Source organism: Oculina patagonica, chromosome 5 (assembly GCF_052425735.1).
Source record: "Oculina patagonica isolate OP01 chromosome 5, crgOcupat, whole genome shotgun sequence".
In the NCBI taxonomy this organism is placed as follows: domain Eukaryota; kingdom Metazoa; phylum Cnidaria; class Anthozoa; order Scleractinia; family Oculinidae; genus Oculina; species Oculina patagonica.
The window spans coordinates 21,812,507-21,834,481 of record NC_135762.1 but is presented as its reverse complement, the minus strand read 5'-3'; the positions used below and the strand labels follow the sequence as shown (position 1 = coordinate 21,834,481).

The window sequence follows — 21,975 nt, the reverse complement described above, 5'->3', positions numbered from 1 at the left end:
TAGAATTCAAACCACGTTTCATCTGCGGGATAGTTGGAAAATATAAGGTATGTTTTATTTTTAAAACTGTTCTTATGAAAAAGTTCGTTATTATGTGTGGAAACGTCAACATTTTCTTGTTTTATCGCACAGAATTAACGGCCATCATTAATATTCAAGCTACTTAAGTAGGCTATTAAAATGCGCAACGACGTTGCGAGTGTCCTCAGTGGACCTTTGTGGTAATTAAAATGCGCCATTTTCAAACTGGATCACACTTTGCGCAAAAAAACATCAAAGTTAAATGCAGACAAACAAAGAAAAGGAAAATGCTAGTGCCCACTTCCAAGTGCCTTTTGATCACTTAATATCTTGCCAAATATTAAGATTGAGGAGTGAAACCCTTAAAAACCAAATTTTACGAAAATTATTTTCCATATCTTTCGCGGGGTTCCTTTCTTTGCGTGCAACTGCGCGCGTGGCCTCGCGGGAAGTCGCGCGCGTTTTCAATTTTCCGCTGACCGCGTTATACTGCAGGCACCGTCCCGTAAAAGAGCAGCTCAAGCTCCATTGGAATGCGTGACGTTGCCTGCGGGTTCGAACACAAACAAACCAAGCAATAATTCCTCGTTATGTTTGTGTTGCTTGGTTGATCTGATGACATGCGGAGTAAACATGGATAACACGCACGCCCTGTAGTAGTAATATTGGATGCAGAATTCGCTTAATCGCCGAACCGTTCATGTGAAGAAATGGCACGGTAGCAACAAGCTAATTGAAAGAACGCACGACATCTAACAGCCATAACATTTTGTTTGATCCGAAATGACTGATCTTGGTTAAATCATTCGCTGAACAGGAGTCCGAAGCGACTTTGAAAGTGAAGATGGAGAGAGATTTGAGAACTCTGCGGAGATCGAAGGTATTTTTAAGTACATGACACCTAACTTTAGTTTAGTCAGTGTGATGAAATATTGATTATCACACTGCATGCATGATTCTAACAAATTAAACCACCTGGCGAACTGTTGTTTTAATCTTAATTGGCTTTTTGATCATACACCTTGTTTTTGGAGTTACAACGTACTAAGCCGCGTTTCAGTTGAAATTCATTTCAGGCAACATCTTTTTGGGAATCGCCATGGTTTCAATTTAGCTTGGCTGGGGTTTCGTTACATTTCTCGAGAGTTTGGTTTGGCGGCGAAATTAACACTTCTTTAATATTGAACCAGTTCATTAACTTGAGAAATGTTGACGTTTATTACGTCAAAGTCGTTTGCAAGGATTAATAATATATTCATCACAACTAATATGGACCGTACGATTCGTTTTATTGTTGAAAACACCGGTAAACTCACGTAGTTTCTTTGTGGCTGGTAACAACTTGCCATAAAGCTGTTGACAGGTTTTGATTGATTCATACGATAAAATGACTCATCAAATTATTAACAGACTTAACACAGCTGTCCATTCTGAAGTTGGTTGTGTTTAAACTGCCCAAAACTTTCTTTGTCTCGCTGGCTAGTTTGCGCTTGAAGAAATATACCCAATGCGAGAAGACTCGACGATAAAGTTGGAGTTATTAAACTTTGATTGTTCTTTTGAAAACTTTTCAAACTTGATATTGTATTTTATAGCTTTGATCTTCAGCTAATGAGACCCTATGAGATTATACCTGATATTTTGATCCAGTTGAATTCGTATTCAATTGTACATATTGTACAAAACAGTTCAATGTACAATTTTACTATTCTTTTTGAAAACAATGGCTTTGGTTTAGCTAACAATTAGTTTTGTGATCACAGGAAATTACTGCAATTGTAATTAGTTTTTAACTGCTTCTAATGCGTCATCTAGATGTTATAGGTTTGAAAGTTTAATTGCCCCCGCAGGGTTTTGGCCCAGAGGCCAAAACCCGAGGAGGCACACTAGGAGTCCCCGGGTGTATACATACAAGGACAATGGATATTTGTTGAAAACGTAAGAAATGTGTCTGTAGTGGGCCAAGCATTCTCGATTTGACGAAACTAGGCGCGCACGGTCGTGACGGGTAATATTTTTGCAAGCGCGCACGGTGGTGTCGGGTACTTGCAACCACGAGGTCGCGTTGGGTCACCTTCGCGTTTCGAGCTTCACCATCTGCTAGCTGCGTTTTGTTTTCCGGTTTTGGCCTACACGTGTTCACAGATTTGTTCGAGCGGTTTCTCTGCTTTGGTTGTGTTAAGTGATATTTGAAGCAAATGTTAGTAATACGTCGAAAGATTTCGAGCAATTGGTTTCGTGTTCTTGGCTACGTGCCGGCTACCTATGTTAGGTTTGCTTTCGGAGGTTTGTTGTACGTATACATCTTACAAGTTACAACGAGTAATAAACAAAAGCGTGAACTTTGTCATGTAGTACAAGGTACAACGTAATTCGTTTCGCTAACAAACGGTCAGATTATTTGATCCAAAGAGTGGGTTGTTTCTCGAATCTTTGAATGCGCCATATTTTGTTACTCGTGGAATTTTTTAGGCTTTTTGGCCTGGAAATTATTGTAAGTTTATTTTGAGTGTTATAAGCCCGGAATAAGCTTGTGTGTTGTCATCACGAATAATGTGTTATGTGTTATTTCCGCTAGGTGTTATTTACGCGCGCTAGGTAATATAATTCGACTTGAACTTGTGAATATTTTTAGGACGCAACGGTGTCACACAACAAGAAATTCCGCATGACACAGTAAAAAAGAAGCCTAATTGTGCGGTCCATCGGCATTAATAATTAAAGGCAACAAAAAACAAATTATAAAAAGGCGGGGGCAGCTTTATAGTGAGAACTATTACTAGTAAATAAAATAAGCAATCTGTTGGCCTCTACGTGGATGGTGTTAAAGTTCAACAAATTTCTGTACTTGTAATTATTGCATGTTTGTCTTAAATTTAACTGAATGTTGTTACATTATATAACTTCACAACCATTAAAAGGACATGCTAACTTGCAAGTAGCCTGCGAACACAGACATATTTCCAGCTGTCGTTTCTCATGGCGACAGCCGGAATAAGTCTGCATTTGCAGGCTAACTTGCAAGTAGAGGAAATTAGATAATACCTTATTGTCTGCTATCTCTTATTAATCAGGCTAGTTAATTTAACTAAATTACATCCATAGTTAAATCCTATGCTACTTGATGCTGCTAAGGTAACCACTTTACTTGTTGTTTTGATCTTTTTTAGCTCATGAACTATTCAGAGTTTCGCATGATGACCACAGCTCTTGAAAAGTACTACAAAGATGTTAAAATTGCAATTTTGACTGGAAAGAGGCAAGCCAAAGATCTGGATATGAGGTACATGAGGATATACATTTTAAATTGGCAATCATCATTTCACAAAGAGACGACTTTGGTAGCTTATTATTCAGGGCATCTTTAAATTAATCAGTACATGGGACGCCTGCATTTTTATTTCTTCACATGCAATCCTTAACGGGACATTCAGGGCAAAAAATATTAGTGCAGCGTTCTGTCCTAAACTGCTTAATTGAGACAAAAACCATAATTTACACCCCTAGGTGAGATGATGACCATTTCCATGCCATCCTTTTCATATAGGAGTCTCCCCTGCAGGTGGGACCCCTTCCCATAGACTTAGAGTCAATCCATGATCTTAAACACTGCATTTTTATCCTCCCATAAGGGGACACTTGAAACCAAACACCCAGTGGTGTTCCCATGCAGCCACACACACAAACACTACTGTATTTGTATCCTTTCATAAAGGGATACCTCTCCCTTAAGTTAGTTTGTATATATTCTGAGGGGTGGTAAATGGTACTTCAAAAAATGCGTGTCTCGCAAAATTTTTGCCAAATTTCAGGGGTCTCGTCGTCTCGAATTTTTCTTTGACGCCTTCTCTGAGTCTCAATTTCTTTTGCAAGGCTAAAAGAGTCCCGGGCTCGCAGAGAAGATATCAGTCTCGCAAAGTCTCGCATTTACCATTCACCACCCCTATTCTGGTCCCAAGGGTGAACACTTATTCGAGTGACTGTATATTTTTTGCAGGCCCTATTTATATGATGAAGGAGATCCATATGATAAACCATTTTACGGAACATTGCTGAAGATGCTGTCTGAGGTTGCAACGTAAGTTTGTTACGTCATCTTGTAACAGTAACTAGTGTTTGCTGCACTTCAGTGAGTTGGTGTTTATCAGTATGATTGGTTGGTTTGACTAATATAATTACTGTCAGTAGTTAAGTTTTCCCCTCCTGAAAACAAAATAATGATAAATAATATGCAACCAATACATAATTTACAACTTAGAGACTCCCAGTCCTCTATGTGCAGGTCCACACATAAGGTAGACTCATACAGTAAGTCATACAGTAAGTTTCTACCCCTTCACATTCCCCCCTCCCCCCTCCCCCACATAAAAAGCAATTCATAATTTCTAATTTTGTGTCCCAAACTGCTGAAAAGCAAGTTGCACTGTAGTGAAGTCCTGCCCTCATAGGTGGCAGGGCAGGGGGAGGGGGGTGGGTCTGTAGCTCTCCTTACAAATGCAGTATAAAATTGGTTTGTCAAGACACAAATCAGGATCATGCTTCGTGGGACACACTGGACACTGTTTAAAACAAGACATTTTGGATAATTTGAAATTTTCCCCAAGGGAGGGGTGTGTGGGTGTATGCGCTTGGAGTACGATGAGACCCCCCACGTTTAAAACACTCCGCCTTCTCTGGCCCTATAGTGTTCATTTGGTCACAAACAGTAATGGTTACATCCATAGACTAAATTGAAACCAAACCAACACCCAATGTCACAGTGTTCTTAATGCTAAAAGTGTAGTTTCTAACTTGCAGGTCAAAGTACTTTGATAAGCAGCATGAGGATTTGATGAAGATTTACAAGTGGTACAAGGCAAACAAGAAGCTGATAACATCACCCCCTGTAAGTGTTAAATATTTTTTTTTGCATTTTGATCCCAGCACCTAAATCATTATCAGTATGCTTGCTTCTGTGTGTGGCGGAGGTGACTGAGATTTTAATTTGTGCTGTTGTTATTATTTTCAAATAATTTGAAGAAAATTCCAATTCCAAGCCCTACAAAGAGTGAAAACTCTGATGGCCATGACAGCTTTGATGAGGACGAGGAAGAGGAAGAACTAATGGAGCTAACCAAAGTTCCTAAGTTACACCTGAGACCTAAAACAGCACCATCAGTTGAGGGCCGAAGAGGAGCCAGATATGTGACATGGAATGAGGCCCAACAGCAGAATGGTCCCAAAAGGCCCTCTTCAGCCTCAAAACCAACAAAACATCAAAGGGATCTTTGGAGTAGGGTATGGAATTTTACGTCAATCATACTTTTCTATAATAATTTCACTTTTTATTTCATCAAATTAAATGTAGTCTAAATTGAGAGATATTTTTTGTTGCTGACTGGTATTTTATAATGTTCTCTTCTAGGATTCACTGACAAGGAGCCTTCATATAAGCCCCTATGGACCCCACCCAAGTGATGGCTCTTTTATGGATTATGATGGTGCCCCTGGTGGGTACATCTTCAGGCCTGGAACTGCACCACCTGTATTCACAAATCAAAAGGTTTGTCTTTTTCGGAGAAATGTGTTTGCCGCTAATACTAGTAAGTACAGTGGAATCCCAGTAAATGATGAATGATGGATGAATGGTTATCTTTGAAAAATTGATTTTGTTTGTTTGTTTTCTGTAGGGAAGAGTGAGTCCAGAAAAGCTGAAGTCATTTATTCTGAGACCAGCTAATGGCAGTTCTGCTCCATACTCGTCTCCAGTTATCACACCCCTATCATCACCAAGGGACTCCCCTGTACCCACCAGGTCAGAGCTGTTTTTGTTTTACCTGATCTCAATCTTGACTTACTCACAAAATTTTTAAATATACTGTGTTGTTTATTTTGGGGAGGGGGGAGGGGGGGACAAGGGGGTCTGAACTTCCAACTTCCTGTACCTTTTAATCAGGGTTCTTGCCCCTTCTTTAGTGCTTCCTGTCTCTGTATGCTATTTCTATTGCTAATTATTGCAAAACATTTTCCCCGTGTTTTCCCTAGACTTTCCACAGCCTCTCTATTTTCAACGCAAAAACGTGAAAGAAATAGCAAGCGAAGCGAGCCTGAGCGCAAAGCGTGGGGGAGGGGGCTTTAGCAAGCTAAGTTAGCGCCTACTGTTTTTTGCTGGCGTCCAGTTCTCTCGCCTTACTTTCCCCACGCTCATCGATCGAAAAAATACGAAAAAATAGAGGGCTGTGAACAGTTAAAGTTTTCTCAGCTCCTGCCACCTTGAGAATCCCTCTTCCTGCCCTCTTTTCTCCAGACTCTCAAAGAGTCTAGAGTAGGAAGTTATCGTTTTGTGTTCTGTCAAAGAGTCCCCTCCCCCTTTGCTTCAGGGTTCCTGCCCCCTGTCACCCACCCTTAATTTGTCAAAAACAAAATGTTTTTTGTTGAAACTCAACGGCAGCGGCACTCTTCAGCAAACCATTATTTAGCTCCTGTCCCCCGGCCGTCCCACTGGACACTTTCTCTGCTCCCTTTTTCCTGATTTGTGTTTTGTTAGTTTTAGGTAGTTAGTTTTTAACTTACATTAGTTTATTGATCTGTTGATTGCAGTAGAACAAAGTCTCCATTGTCAGCACACTTTACTCCAGACATTGTAAAGGAACCATCTGTGAAATTAGCTTCAGGAGTCATGAAAGACAGAAATGGTTATACAACCATAGAGGAAACTGAAATGAACAGTGAAAATGGCGATAGCAGAAATGAGGAGAAAACCCATTCTGCAGTAAATGGCACAGAAACGGGAAAAAAGTTGACACTGCGTCCTATACCCAAAGATGCCACACCCTCGCAACTGGAGGAAATTCTGAAACATCAGAAAAAAGAGGAAGAACTTTTAGAAGAACAACACGAATTGTTACAGAAAAAGCTGCTTCATGATTATGATCATTACGTCAAAGATCTGGGCTCAGCACAAGAAAAGCAAGTTGATTTAGAAATTGTTGATGGCGATGTGAATGTGAAGACAGCTTTACCAGCACAGGACAGTAAAAAGACTGTGCAACCCGCGCCTGTCGGGACTTATGATTTATCTGCACCTGAGATAATACCAAGTTATTCCATTATGTACTCTGGATCTAGCACAGGTAACCCTGTTATTTTATGTCACTTGCTAGAATACATGGGTTTAAGGTGTGGCAGCCCAATCTTGCCAAAGCGATTTCACCTAACATATGCAGTATACAGTAGAGCAGGTTTCAATTGAGTGTCGTAAAACCAAAACCAAAGTAATTACTCCGGCCAATCACAAAGGACACAGACAATCCAGTGAACCAATCAAAACTCCAAGCAAATACATGTAGCCGGCACGAAGCGCAGGAAAACGTGCGCGAGCAAGTCACGATTGGTTTTGGTTTTAGTTCTGATTGGCTGAGAAAGTGGCGCGAGATTTTTAAGCCAATCACTAAGCGTAGCAAAGCAAAACCAAAGCAAACACAATTTACTTTCGACACTCAAGTGAAAACTGCTCTATCGTGTAATTTTTGTTATTTGGCTAGACACTTAACTCTCACGGTGCCTCTTTACCCTTGAGAATTGTGGCTCAATTTTACCCTTGGTATAATTTGTACCAAGGATAAAATTGGACCACAATATGTATGTGTATGGTGAGATGTATTAAAGTATGACAATTTGCTTTTGTTGGGCAAGTATGTGAGTAAACGTTAATCGTGTGTAAGTAGGCATTGGCAGAGTAAGCCCACATGTCTTGGAAGATTTTGAAATCTGGAGGTTTTCAGTCCCTACGACTGAGATATTTCCTTAAAAACCTACCCACCCGCTGCCTCGCCAAGGATCAACAATTGAAGATCTGCTCAGAATGTCACAGTTTCAAATCTCAGGACAAAATTGTACTTTCCTACAGCTTTTCCTGGAGAGAACCAATTTGTTTTAAGCTTATTACTACGTTTTATTCCTTTCTACGTAAGCTAACCGGCTTGATACTTACAGTATTCCTGTACTTTCGATTTTCTTTGTAGCAAACGGGCACACCAGAAGTCTTTCTGAAAACGGCCATCAGTGGTCCGGCACAAGTCCTGCCAGACACATTAGACATGCCACGGTACCGCACAATAAGTAAGTCTGAAAACATGGATGTTGAAATCTTGACTAAAACAGCTGGAAGATTACTAAAGAGCGTTCTGGAAGAGCTATGAATTGAATGAGATTGAACCGCAGGAACTGGTAACAATTATTCTGACTCGTTTCATTCCTCTCCGGTAATAACTAAACTTTAATTAACTTGCGCGCTTTTCAGATTTTTGAGAATGGCGTTCGAAAAAGTGCGTAAGATATATTTACATTACTAACGATGTATTCTCCCGTTATGCACTACCTAACATATTTTATTATTACTTTTCCAGTCCTCAAGAGGTGATAAAAGTAGACGCGGTCCTTGGAATGATCACTCCTATAGGTGTACAAATGGAGTACGACCGGGAGAGGGTGAGTAAATTTCCTTTCGTTACACTTCGAAACTTGTGAGTGTAACGCACGTGACCCTTGCGCTCTCAGCGCCACGTCACGCAAGATGTGTCAAGGGATCCTGCTTATTAATCTTGTCTGGTAACGTTTCCTTTTTAGATGAATGGTCAAAAGTTCTCGTCAGGACACAGACAGCCAGCAATTCAGGTACCAACCGGCGGCTCCTCAAAATCCACTGTCCCTGCCCCGGTCAGTGAAGAACACGCATCAACACCAGTCCCCTCTCAAGATCATTCTGAAATGGAGAATGCTCCTAATAGTCCTCCCCAGACCCCAGAAGATGGCATGTCACCGGAGGACCCACCTGCCAGGTGAGTTTAATGAGAAATGTCATGTTTTTGTTTTGTTTTGTTTTGTTTGTTCGTTTGTCTGTTTGGTGTTTTTTTTTTTGCTCCTCTGTCTCCTACCTGGCTCTTTATATCTCCGCCTGTAGCTCCTCCGAACATTCCACTGGGTAAATACGGCATCCCAGTAGTGTTTTTGGCGAATCAGTGTGTTCAAAACCCAAACCAAACGTGATTTTTCCCTCGATTTTCGCCGATGGCGCGTGTTTCACTACGAATTCCGATACGCTGGTTTGACTGTTTGGAACAACAGTATATAAATGACCTGTAGTAACTTAGTGTCACACCGTAAAAAAAATTAACAAACACGTGGATACTTCACTCGCCGTTAATCCTTTTGTCAGGTTACAGAATTGCTTCAGATTATGATCTTGTTATGCCATAAAAATGCAAGGTCTCTTTTTAAAATTCCCAAAGCTAAATACACACCACTGCCGTCTTTAGAACATGAGAAGTTAAAGAAAACTCTCTTAACAAGAGATACATACTGAACGTGCGTACGGGATGAGGCGCTTTACCCTCATAGTACCTCTTTCCACCCAGAAGTGTAAATGTGTAACGTCGACCAGTCATTGAAAAGTGATAAAGTGCTGGGTAGTAACCCTGCAATGGACTAGCATCCCATCCAGAGGGGAGTAGAAATACTCCTAGGTGCTTCATGCTACAAAAACCAGGACAAGCTGCGAAGGTTGTGGGCTCCTAGACCCGTCTTTTTGTCCATAAATAAAACATATGGTGCGCGTAAAGGGAACGACTTTTCCTTTTTTCCCTTAGTACGTCTGATATGCGTACTAAAAACTTCTGCAACAATATTATTCGTAAATAATTTTCAATGTTATTTGAAGAATACAATAAAACTGCTGCACTATGCGTACTTACGTAAGAGAAATATGAAGAAAATGGATTCCCGTTTAAGGCCCGGTATAAAATAAAATGTCTGTGTTAAATTTTTGTCTTCTTCGATATAGATTCTTTTGCAAAAACATTACTAACTTCCGAAGATATTTTGTCACGAGGTCTAGGAAAGTAAGAGAAAACAAAAATAAAGATTGCTCAATCAACCTCGTTGTAAAACATGTTATGAATCAGTAAATATTAACTGTACCCAGCCAATCACAAGGCGAGTTGTGACAATAGAGCATGTCGTGCTTACAGTTTGATCATAATGTTCATTTTGCTTTAATATTGTTGAATGAAATAGATAAAATTCTTCTCTCGTACTCTGACAACTAATGGTTCTACCGTTTTCCCACGAACGAATTTCTGCCCCAGGTTCACAAGGGCCATTTCTGTCATGAACGATACTGTTTTCATTACAAAATAGTCTGAAAACAATTTAAAAGAATTTGACAAGTGTCATTTTGTTTACACAATCAAGTGTAAAAATTCATTTTTTAACATAAAGCGTTTTGTTATTAGCGCCTTCACAAGTTCCTAATTAACAATACTCTTTCACTAAGTTATGGAGAACATGCCGGTGCCACTTAATAGTATATCCAGTCATAAGTTACCGTGGATCGAATCCTACGCTAGCTATGACAAGCGACCTTCTTCATGCCCCTGTCGGCCAGTCGATATTCACGAAACTTCGTCCAGGTAAACTGCCTGTCAACTTGTTACGTACGCTGTTTTATCGCTCTGTTTATCATTTGTGACTTGTGTAATATCCCAAACATGCGTTTACAGCGTTTCTCTGCAGTGTTGGTCGAGTTCTAGAGACATAAAAGAAGGGTTCGTTCTTGCCAAACATCGCACGCTCAAACTTTGGAAAATATCTTCGCGGAGAGAGGTAACATGTGTAATTGAAGCTGGCGGGTTTTTTGTTGATACATGCTGGTTGTTTGCAATGTGGCATTCCGTACGTCTAGGCTTATTTGCAAAGTTTATGTCCTCCTTATATTTAATTATTTTCATTTAGAAAAACAATGTCACTGGCTAATTTTCCTTTCAGTAGTGGATTCGCGTAACACCTAAAAAGGAATAAATCACTTGTTTAAAGTTGAAAGTTCACAAGTCCATTCATGTTCAATGTCATCATAGATGTGATCCATTCATGTTTTGTTTGACACTAAAATTACTTTTCCGTCGTTTAAAGAAATAAGTGCAGTTAGCTAACATCACAACGACACAACTTTTTAGAACTTCCATCTTCGAATTTTGGATTTCGTTGCGGCGATTTATTAATAAAATAAAACTGGTTGAAGATTCCAAGTTCGCTGTACCCAAGTCATCATAGTTTACGAATCATTAGTGCCACCGCGGCTGGCTTTGAAAACACTTTCAGAATGAGTAGCTAGAAATATTGCTATTTCTTCTGCCAAATAGGTGGAAAGTAGTCTATCGCAGGGCACCACCAGCGTGTTGTCAGCGGGTCACCTGACTAGAGAGAGGCACTGTGAGAGTAAGGTGTCGCTCAAGCATCCAACACAATGACCCCAGCCAGGGCCCGCACCTCTGGTATCGGGCACAATCATGATACACAAATCATTACACAACCTTGCATGTCATCTAACGTTGTTCGTTTCGATTTAATATCTGTCAGGCCTGCCTCGGATACATCGGATACTAGATCAGTGGAACTCAAACTTAAGGAACCAGAACTCATCCCCGAGAGAACCCCCAGGGATTACACAGTTCATTTCCCTCAGGAGAAGTCTCAAGAATCGATTAAGACCTACAAGACTTCAGGGCCAGTCGTACCAGATACCATAAGATATCAGTAAGTATTCATAAATCATTTACTCTCAGGTTCAAAACCGAAATTCTTCTTACGTTCTCTACACGTTTGTTTTGATTGTAATTGGAACAAATTGCTTTGGTCAGCTCCTTCACTCCCAAAGACCTTAAATTTTGGGACGAAAGCCTGTTTGCTTTTAATCAAAGGGTACTTGCCATTCAGTAATTTCCGATGAGAAATTTGCGACAAATAAAAAAGAACCGTTCAGTTTTCTAATCCCTTTAAAAAAGGGAAGGAAGTTGTACTGAACTTAGCAAAGAGTCTCCCCCCCCCCCCCCCCCCAAAAAAGGGGAGGGGGCTGTACACAGGCTGTACACAGGATTTCCTTTTTTCAAAAATTTCCTTTGGGAAGAATCGCTCCCTTCATAACTCTGTCGTGACTTTCTCAAGGTCCCTCAATGGAAATGGTAAGCGCGCGACACTCCATTGGGTTAAAAAAAATTGGTATTTTTCGTGATTCTGATGGCTTAGTCGGTTCAAGGAGACAGGATTCCGGCGGAACAAGCTGTTGTTCCTTTACTTGAGCGTACGCAAAACAAGTCACACGAAGGGAAGCTGACGATCTTGTGCTTTCGTTTCAGGTGGACAGATGATGGTTTTGGCAACAGAACATACCTAAAAAAACTCAAGTAAGTGCAGATTCTCGTTTAGTCTCACTAAAACCGCAACCCGAAAAAATTCCACACTAGTTCTACGTAGAGCCATATAGAGCACCTGTAATTGGCTGTTACTAGCGCGCGAAATTTTCCGCAGTGCTGCATGCAGTCGGATTTATCACATGTTAGTCACGTGTCTGTCACTTACACCCAGTGTACTTCATTCCCCAGGGGCCCGACATCTCCTCGCGGTACAAGAAAGAAACTCCCCCAACACACGCAACAAGTAACAATGCCTACCGGCAGCCGCTCATTGGACAAACGAACCCTCGCGTCCCTTGTGGTTGTCAGACATCTTGGTGATGCCGACCGAAGGAACATGTAAGAAATCTTTGTGTGCTCATTGTGTAGAGGCTAGCCGACGTAAACAGTCGTCTCTCTTCTAGTCGGGTAGCAGCTGTCGCAAGGTCTCAATGGCTAGCTACCCAATTCGAGAAAGCGATAGAGCAAACAACAGGAACAATGCCCCTACCCCCCCCCCCCCCGGCAAAAAAACAATAGCAACTACTGCACTAAAGGACCAGTAGAATTACAAGCTTATGAGAGCTGCTACACCACTTTTCTCTTCGCGAACTCAGTTTTTACCCCATTCTGAAAGTTCTAAAAGTCGACACGCAAAAAATTTCATACTGATGACGTGGAAAAGAGAGATTTGTGGAGTGTTTTTGATTGGCTGTTGCATTCGCGCAAAAATTCAAAATCAAACAAAGTTCAGTGTAAAACAGACACCAATTACAATTAATACAAGCTCGTCCGGCCTGGTTCGTATAGGGGAATTTTATTCTCATAGTTTATTGCAAGTTAACACTCGACTAAAAGAAATCTACAATATCTATAAAAATCTTTGTGTATTCTTTACTAATCTACTAATGAACGCTAAATAGTGGTCCCAACTAATTTAACGCGGGTAGAATAACTCCTTATTGTACGTCTTATTTGTTGGTTTTTGTGACATCTCTGTGTTTTTGATTTTTATACGTAGTGATCGCATACCAGGGCCTCAGGGAGGTAAGCTCATTATGGGCCCTGAACATGAGAGTGTGGATTATGCCTATAATCTGGAGTATCTGTCTTTCTGCCAGCCGGTGGGACCCAGGCTTGGTAAGTTTAAAAAAAAATCTCTAGGCTTTTTGTCAAGCAAAAATCACTAAATTTACCGTTTCAAAGCGTTGTGTAAGAGTGTTTACTTGGTTACTTTGCGCAGGTGAATGCGAGAAGCCGTCAACGATGAACTGGTATTTACAAGGAGAGCATGGACTTTATCGAGAGCCAACTAAAAGTCAGGCTGAGGCCAGGTGAGCAAGACTTTCCCCACCCACCGCTCCCTTGTTTTACTGAACAGTGTACTGTACCAGCGTACTAGCTAGCGGTATTTTCTGGGGGTGGGGGGATAACAAAGTCATTGTTCAAAGAGTGCAGCTCGCTTGCTCGTTTACGCATGCACTCACTCACTCACTCACTCACTCACTCACCTACTCGCACGCGTGGCACACGCACGCACTCACTTTATTCACTTGCACTCGTGTGTGTTGCACGTGCACGCACGCACGCGCACTCACTCACTAACTCATTCTATCGTTTTTCAATGTTCGGGAAGTGTGGGAGAAGGATTACAAATAAACTGACTCAATATTAAGCTTAAAATGTTGTTACCCAATTCGAGAAAGCGATAGAGCAAACAACAGGAACAATGCCCCTACCCCCCCCCCCCCGGCAAAAAAACAATAGCAACTACTGCACTAAAGGACCAGTAGAATTACAAGCTTATGAGAGCTGCTACACCACTTTTCTCTTCGCGAACTCAGTTTTTACCCCATTCTGAAAGTTCTAAAAGTCGACACGCAAAAAATTTCATACTGATGACGTGGAAAAGAGAGATTTGTGGAGTGTTTTTGATTGGCTGTTGCATTCGCGCAAAAATTCAAAATCAAACAAAGTTCAGTGTAAAACAGACACCAATTACAATTAATACAAGCTCGTCCGGCCTGGTTCGTATAGGGGAATTTTATTCTCATAGTTTATTGCAAGTTAACACTCGACTAAAAGAAATCTACAATATCTATAAAAATCTTTGTGTATTCTTTACTAATCTACTAATGAACGCTAAATAGTGGTCCCAACTAATTTAACGCGGGTAGAATAACTCCTTATTGTACGTCTTATTTGTTGGTTTTTGTGACATCTCTGTGTTTTTGATTTTTATACGTAGTGATCGCATACCAGGGCCTCAGGGAGGTAAGCTCATTATGGGCCCTGAACATGAGAGTGTGGATTATGCCTATAATCTGGAGTATCTGTCTTTCTGCCAGCCGGTGGGACCCAGGCTTGGTAAGTTTAAAAAAAATCTCTAGGCTTTTTGTCAAGCAAAAATCACTAAATTTACCGTTTCAAAGCGTTGTGTAAGAGTGTTTACTTGGTTACTTTGCGCAGGTGAATGCGAGAAGCCGTCAACGATGAACTGGTATTTACAAGGAGAGCATGGACTTTATCGAGAGCCAACTAAAAGTCAGGCTGAGACCAGGTGAGCAAGACTTCCCCACCCACCGCTCCCTTGTTTTACTGAACAGTGTACTGTACCAGCGTACTAGCTAGCGGTATTTTCTGGGGGTGGGGGGATAACAAAGTCATTGTTCAAAGAGTGCAGCTCGCTTGCTCGTTTACGCATGCACTCACTCACTCACTCACTCACTCACCTACTCGCACGCGTGGCACACGCACGCACTCACTTTATTCACTTGCACTCGTGTGTGTTGCACGTGCACGCACGCACGCGCACTCACTCACTAACTCATTCTATCGTTTTTCAATGTTCGGGAAGTGTGGGAGAAGGATTACAAATAAACTGACTCAATATTAAGCTTAAAATGTTGTTACACAATAATCTATTGTACTCTATAATTATAAGTTAATTTTCGCCTTTTATTACAGTGATGATCTCAAGTCTCGCCGCACTGATGTTCGAATCGCAAAAGACAACTCTCTGATGGTTGAGGGACATCATTTCGGTTCTGGAGATGAACACAAACAAGAAGAGAGGCCAACATGGGAACAGAAAGATTTATCATCACCGTCTACTGTCAGTTTGGACAGCGGTCACAGTAGCATTTCTTTAAAAACCAAAGGTTTGTTCAGGTCCAAATCTTTTTCTTTATTCACAGGCGAGAAATTGATTAAGAATTAGTAAAAACGCACAAAGCTCCGTCCAACGTAACCAATTTTGTAAAAAGAACGAAGAACGCCAAAGAGGAAAAGCAACGACGTTTCTTATATTGACGACAAACTAACGTTAATGCTTTTGCAGTGCAAAAGACTGATTGCAGTCTTTGGGTAAGTCAAAGAGGATTTTTTTAAACCAATGCACTAAACTCTCCCTTCTTTGCTTCTCTTCCAGATACGTTACGTCCCTCGTCTCCAGGTCGCCCGTCCTCGGCAGCCTCGAGTCGACGTAAAGTGATCCCAATCCCCACAGCGAGTCGCTCGTCCAGGCCTTCTTCTGCTCGGAGTTCTTGTAGTAACCATGCTCATGAGAACACCTACAACTTTACAGTGCGAAGTTTCAACCATTTCTGTTTTGACGACGAGGTGATTATTGTTTTGTTCTTTAGTATCTAAAGCAGAGTAATAGAAAAGCTCTCTACGCCTGCAAATAGCGTGTTGAGCCGATCGCTACTTCAAAATAAAAACATGCAACCTGGCGGGAAAGTACGTAACTCATTGCAACGCGAGAAAACATGCAACTAGTGGCAAGCGGAAAAACATTATCTGCGCTTTGACGTTTTTCGGGAATTTTTACAGCTCAACTAACGCCAAACCAAAGCAACTACTTTAACGGCACTTTGGTGAGCTTTTAGAAAGCCACTCTTTACAGCTGGATTCATTTTTTTGGTTGCACTTCCAAAGCTAGATGAAAAAAATCCTGATGCAATAAGAAGTTGTCAGTCTCTGGGTTGATCCATTTAACGAACACTGTTTGTTCGAAAACGAGAGGTGGATTTGAATAAATATACTTTTTTATTGCAGTACCTGCTAACGGAAGACTACATGAGGCAGAGAGAAGCCTGGGCAGCAGTGAATATTCAGCGGTGAGTTACAGTCGTGCTTTAGTACTTGGCAGTGTATAAAGATTCTCCGTTCTTGTATGGCGCGTTTTTGTTTATGCGCGGTAGTCTGCCATCTCTTCAGTACGCCTGTACAACAGTGCTAAGTATTTTCTTTTCTAGTATTTATTTTCTTATTTGGTTCGTAGTATTTTCCGAGGGTTCATGGCAAGGCAGTATTTGAAACAACTCAAAGTAGCAGATGTGGAAAGGCAGAGAAAAGCGGCGGTCACCTTGCAAAGGTATGTTCAACTGTCTTGTGCTCTTTAGTCTCGTTAGACGTAAGCAGCCTTTATTTGACTCGTCTCGCCACCCAGAGGGTTGCGTCATGTCATTAATATCCAATGCTGCTACGACTCTTCTTCTACAAAACCTTTCAGTAGAAGTACAAAATATATCTGACAACAAATATAACATGGGTGTACTTGATAAAGATGAAGTGACTCACGAGCGGGGGAAAAGAAAAAAAAATGAGTCCCCGACGGTAATCGAACCAATGGCGTCCCAAATATCGGCTGGGCGCTCTAACCACTGAGCTACGAGAAACTTGGTGAGCGAAGCCATTAACTGGGTTCATATTTGACACGCGTCCTGCAACTGCAAGCTCAGCAACATCGAAATCAATCTCGCGTGTCGCGTGTCAAATATGAACCCAGTTAATGGTTTCGCTCACCAAGAATCTCTCGTAGCTCAGTGGTCAGAGAGTGCCCAACCGGTATCTGGGAGGCCATGGGTTCAATTCCCGTAAAGGGACTCGGGTTTCCCGCTCGTGACACATTTCATCTTTATCACTTATTTACCGAGCTTTAAATTTACCATCTTTACTTATTATACATGGTTGTACTTAATTCATGCCAGGTATGCCACCATCAACCCATGCCCAACTCCTTTATGAGAGTTTTTAACTTAACTCTCTCTATTTTTCAGCAATTTCCGCGGATTTCTTGCTCGTAAGAGAGTAATGGAACAAAACATACATGAGTATACTCCCAGCTCACGTGACTTGGAATGGGCTCGGAAGTATAAACAAGATCTAAAGAAGCGCGGTGATGCCAGAAAACAGAAAAATCAATACGCTCTGTTCATGTAAGTCACGCTACTTCGTTATGTCACGTTGTTTTCAGGGTGACACATTCTTAGTTGGTCAATCCTTTTTCTTTTGTACTAAAGCTTGCGTGATGTAACAGTCACGAAAAGTGTTCTTTTGGATCGGAATTCGACTTCACGGTTTAGTCATGAAACTAAATGTATTTTTGTAATGATCTTTTAGGCAAAACAGACAAGCTGAGAAACATGAACAACAAATAAAACAAGTGCAGGCTCACCCACATATTTTCGAGTAAGTGTTGCTTTTAATGGAAATGGTTACTACGTAATTCTTAAAGAGCTAACAAACGAGCATGGAATGTGCTAGTGGAAACCGTTGGATGGCGTATCCAAGTTTGAAGACACCAGTAAAATATTTTCTCGAATAATTAATCAGAACTACACGTATTGGATACGTGTAGTTGGATACGTGTAGTTTGATACGTGTTACATGTTGCAGTGATTGTTATGATGCATGCAATGTGAATGTTTGCCTTAAACTTTTTTGTTCTTTTTCGTGGTTAGTGTGTTTCATCCCACACCAGAAGGTCCAACTAAAGCTCAGATGAAAGCTGCTGCCATAACCATTCAAAGGTGAATTGATATTCTTCGTTTTAAATCGAATGAAACTTATTAATGGCTTCAGTAAATGAAAAATATAGTCTTTTTAAACACATCGTCGTTAAGTTTATTGTTTGTTATATTTTTACAACTTTGGTCCTAAACAAAAGTTATTTCACCCTTTTTAGGTATTTTAGAGGCTGGTTTGTTCGTCGAATGCTGGAAAAATCAAAAGCAAAGGTAACGACAGTGATTCCTGTAAAAAGCAACCGAATAACTTTGTGACATATTTTAAGTGACTTTCCATGACTGATTAACAGTTCCTTATTTGCACGAGGAATCTTTGAGGCTGCCGTTCTTCAAAGGGTATAAATCTCCCAGCGCTCTTAATGCAATATTTTAGCGAGGAAAGTAGAGACTACTTTGCAGTCTGTGATTTGGCTTGTCTAAACTATGCATTTGCATCTCTTGTTAATTTATCTTTAACTTGCTTATCACAGGCGCTGAAGCGAACGCTGTCATTCAACAAATTTATCAAAGGTTACCAGGCCCTCCTGTACAGAATACAGAAGCGATACGGCATCAAAGAACCAACCACTGCGCTACAGTTTAACGAGCTCATGGAGTATGTCGAGCGGCTAAATAGTGAGTATTTTCTAGCATAATTCTTTCGTTAGAAGAAGGGCTAGCCTGAATCGCGTTTCGAAACGTAACATTATCTTTCTTGGCGAACTGAAAATTTTATTTTTTTTCGCCGGTTTTACTTTATTAGGATCGATCCCACGTTGGTATTTTAAAAGATGTTTCCAAAAAGTTTGGTTTTGTTTTAACATTTGGTATTTCTTTTCAGAATATGAAGTGGCGTTTGACAAATTTGCCACTGGCGGTATTTTGCAGTATAATGACATCAAGAAGTTCTTCGAGTCAGTGGGTCACGTGCCTTCACAGAAGGAAATCGACGAAGCTATAGAGATTGTTACGAAAAGTAAGATATATGCAGTATTAGGATATACACACTCAGTGATCTTGGTGTTTCAAGCAATCTGATTGGTTCGCTATCTCGGGCTAATGAGCATTATTCACTCCCTACGGAGTGAATAATGCTTGATCCAAACTGAAACAAAATGGCCGGCGTAAACTCGCGTTTCGCCGGCGTTTCTGAATCGCAAATACTAAGAATACAAGAAGATGCTGAAACAGGAAAAAGACAAAAAAAGGCTAAGAAATTTGGCCTGATGGTTTTCAAAGTAAGAGAAGACTACATATTTCGCAATTTGCAGCACAATGTCCACACAACTCGAGTACTAAAACGATAAACAATTGCTTACCGTGAAGTCGCTCTTCGCCCGGCATCGGCAGAAATGAATACCGCAGATTTATCGGCAGTAACATCAAGTGTTATTCAACCAAGATCCTCCACAAATATTCAGGAAAAAGTCTTTGTGCAAGAAAACATCCAGTTTTCACTGGCAGTTCTGCAGACATTCAGTAAGCTTATAAAAGCTTATAGGATTTTGGTTTATTGCATGCCAAATTTGCTCTAGCCTGCGTACGTAGAAGAATTTACGTTTGCTGTTTTTCAACACTGAAAATGAACGTCAGCAAAAAACGAGATCAGTCTTTGAGCGTTCATCAGGCTTTTGTTCAAACATGGCTTTCTATTGGTCTTTGCAATTAAAATAAGTAAACCTAAACAAAAAAGAAAAACCGTTTTGACGTAACGAAAATCGTTCTCAGCCTGTTTCATTAAAAGTAAAAGTCGAACCGCGCTCAACTTTTTACTTATACAAAAGCCATTTAGACATTGTCTCATATATTTATTTTTACATGAATATGAATCTGACTTTTCTCCTAGTGTCTGCCAAAGGCCGGGCCCTGACCAAAGCCGAAGCAGTAGAAGTATTATTTCAGATATACGTTCCAAAAGGCACTAAAATGAAGCTAGCAGACGTTCGTAAATCAACTTGGTTAAATCCGCTGGACGATGGAAAGGATATTATGCAACTTTTGTCCAAAAAAGACTTGGAACAAACCAATCTTTTAAGGTGTTTGGAGGTGGTGGCAGGAGCGGGAAAGGAGAGCGATGATATTCAGGACTTACTTCGACCAGGCTCCGCAGCGGGCAAACAAACCGACAAGAAACAAGGGAAGAAAAAGTCGACCTCAAAACCACCGCGCAAAACCATCCTAGCCCAGTACCCCATGAGACCCTCGACCCCAACCACCAAATCGCCCAGGCCTCCGTCAGGCAAAAAGCCGAGCAAGAGATGATACTGAAAGAGTACTGGTGATAGCAGCGTGTCCGTATTAAGCGTGCGTTTAAGATCGGTAGAATTATACAGACTCTGCAAGAGGGGAAGGGTAATAGTGTGGGATGGGTTGGGGCTGGATAAGCCGGGTAAATTTTAACCCAGATTAAATATATGAATAAGGGAGATTATTCAAGGATTTTGGGTCGCCTGTGAGTAACCTTCTAAAAGGAACTATTTAAAATGTATTTAACATGTATTGGTACGCGTTGTTTTATAAAATACCCAGAGTCTTACGAACGCTCTGATTGGTCCTTGAAAGTGACCCAACACCCATCCTCAGTAACCCAAGGAAACTTAGTCGGGCGAGACGAAGAAACCGAACGGCAAAATCGGCAGCAGGAAAGTTTACTTCGTCTTATCCCCTTATCCCGACTAACTGCCCCTGGGTTCCCAAGAATGCAGTGCACCGTTTAGTTTCATAAATGCAGCATTCTTTAAACAGTTTTTTTTTTAAAAAAATCATTCATTTTAGGCCTATTTTTCACTTTTGCACTGTCTATTTTAAAATTTCTAGGAATTATCGGATACCTAGAATCAAAATAGTCTGACTTTAATCAATCACAGCAAATGTAAAATAACACAATGAACCAATCAGAACTCGAAGGCAAAAGGTAATCGGTACCAAGCGCGGGGAAACGCGCAACTGGTAATAAGCGCGGGAAGACATGCAATTGTTATCAAGCGCGGGAAAACGCGCGTAAGGCAAGCCACGATTAATTTTGGCTTTTGCTTCTGATTGGTTGAAGAAACCTCGTGCTAACTATGATTGGTCAAAGCAGCATGTACGACATTTTTTACAAGTTGTACAAGTTCAACAAAGGCAAACCGCACTACTATACTGACCTAATAACTTCATAATAAAACAAACAACTCAACTTTTAGTTGAATTGAGAAAAAAAGAGGAATTTATGACAGTACCTTAAAAACTGCTTTTCCTATGTAAAGTATTGTAAATATATGCAAAGATAGATATTTGAAGTTCTAGTTTATGAGTTTAGCCCAGCTGTTACGTTGAATATATTATCATACAATGAAAATGACTGAAATATATAGGAAACTTTTTCCATTTTTGCACGCGCTGTTTAACAGCAAATTAAATTCAAAACGTTTAATAGTAATTTTATATTTGAATTAAAAAAAAGGAAAATTACTTCTTTTGCGTGATGTCAAAAAGTGTGCAAGTGTTACCATATTTCCTCGTACGATTATTTCCAGATATATGAAGATGAATTACTCAACAATGACACCAGCATGGGACAAAGAAAAATCTGAGTCCCCGACGGGAATCGAACCCATGGCCTCCCAGATACCGGTTGGGCGCTCTAACCAACTGAGCTACGAGAGACTAGTGGTGAGCTGGGCCATTTTCAAAGGACACCTGTATCCACTGTTTTGGTATATACTAATCTTGGCTATCTGATCCGGCTACCGACGCCATTTTCAGAAATAGAAATTATTCCCGCGTCAATTATGTTACACGTAGTATCGCACGCAATGTTCTTCGTTTTCCCGGCGAAATTCTTGTCTCAACTACTTCTCTTTCCACAAACGCTTTAGCCTAATCTTAAACCCAGGCGCGGATCCACACCGGTTTCCACCGTTTTACGGAAAACGGTCAGAATTTCAGAATAAATAAATATCCTGTCTGAATGA

General features: G+C 40.7%; 1 protein-coding gene across 3 annotated transcripts; it reads left to right on the top strand.

Annotated features, from left to right (window-relative positions):
• The first annotated feature begins 547 nt into the window (after positions 1-547).
• LOC144653259 (uncharacterized) lies at positions 548-21,462 on the top strand. Of its 3 annotated transcripts, XM_078513210.1 has the most exons (28): positions 548-901; positions 3,192-3,304; positions 4,019-4,099; positions 4,819-4,906; positions 5,041-5,298; positions 5,426-5,563; positions 5,691-5,815; positions 6,601-7,133; positions 8,025-8,121; positions 8,409-8,490; positions 8,629-8,840; positions 11,416-11,592; positions 12,192-12,239; positions 12,438-12,587; positions 13,249-13,367; positions 13,471-13,561; positions 15,195-15,388; positions 15,658-15,848; positions 16,287-16,348; positions 16,513-16,605; positions 17,291-17,449; positions 17,634-17,702; positions 17,975-18,043; positions 18,199-18,250; positions 18,511-18,655; positions 18,861-18,995; positions 19,866-20,314; positions 20,363-21,462. In XM_078513210.1, the coding sequence occupies exons 1-27, from the start codon at positions 866-868 to the stop codon at positions 20,279-20,281; spliced, it is 3,933 nt and encodes a 1,310-aa protein (XP_078369336.1). In that variant the 5' UTR covers positions 548-865; the 3' UTR covers positions 20,282-20,314; positions 20,363-21,462. The 3 variants fall into 3 exon arrangements, with proteins under 3 accessions (XP_078369336.1, XP_078369337.1, XP_078369335.1); XM_078513211.1 differs by having other exon boundaries at positions 6,604-7,133; positions 19,866-21,462; XM_078513209.1 differs by having other exon boundaries at positions 549-901; positions 19,866-21,462.
• The last annotated feature ends 513 nt before the right edge of the window (positions 21,463-21,975 follow it).

Coding starts and splice junctions, on each gene's coding strand:
- LOC144653259 (XM_078513210.1), top strand. CDS start 866: ATGGAGAGAGATTTGAGAACTCTGCGGAGATCGAAG. Junction 5,299..5,425: donor AAAGGGATCTTTGGAGTAGG/GTATGGAATTTT, acceptor GTTCTCTTCTAG/GATTCACTGACAAGGAGCCT. Junction 5,564..5,690: donor CTGTATTCACAAATCAAAAG/GTTTGTCTTTTT, acceptor TGTTTTCTGTAG/GGAAGAGTGAGTCCAGAAAA.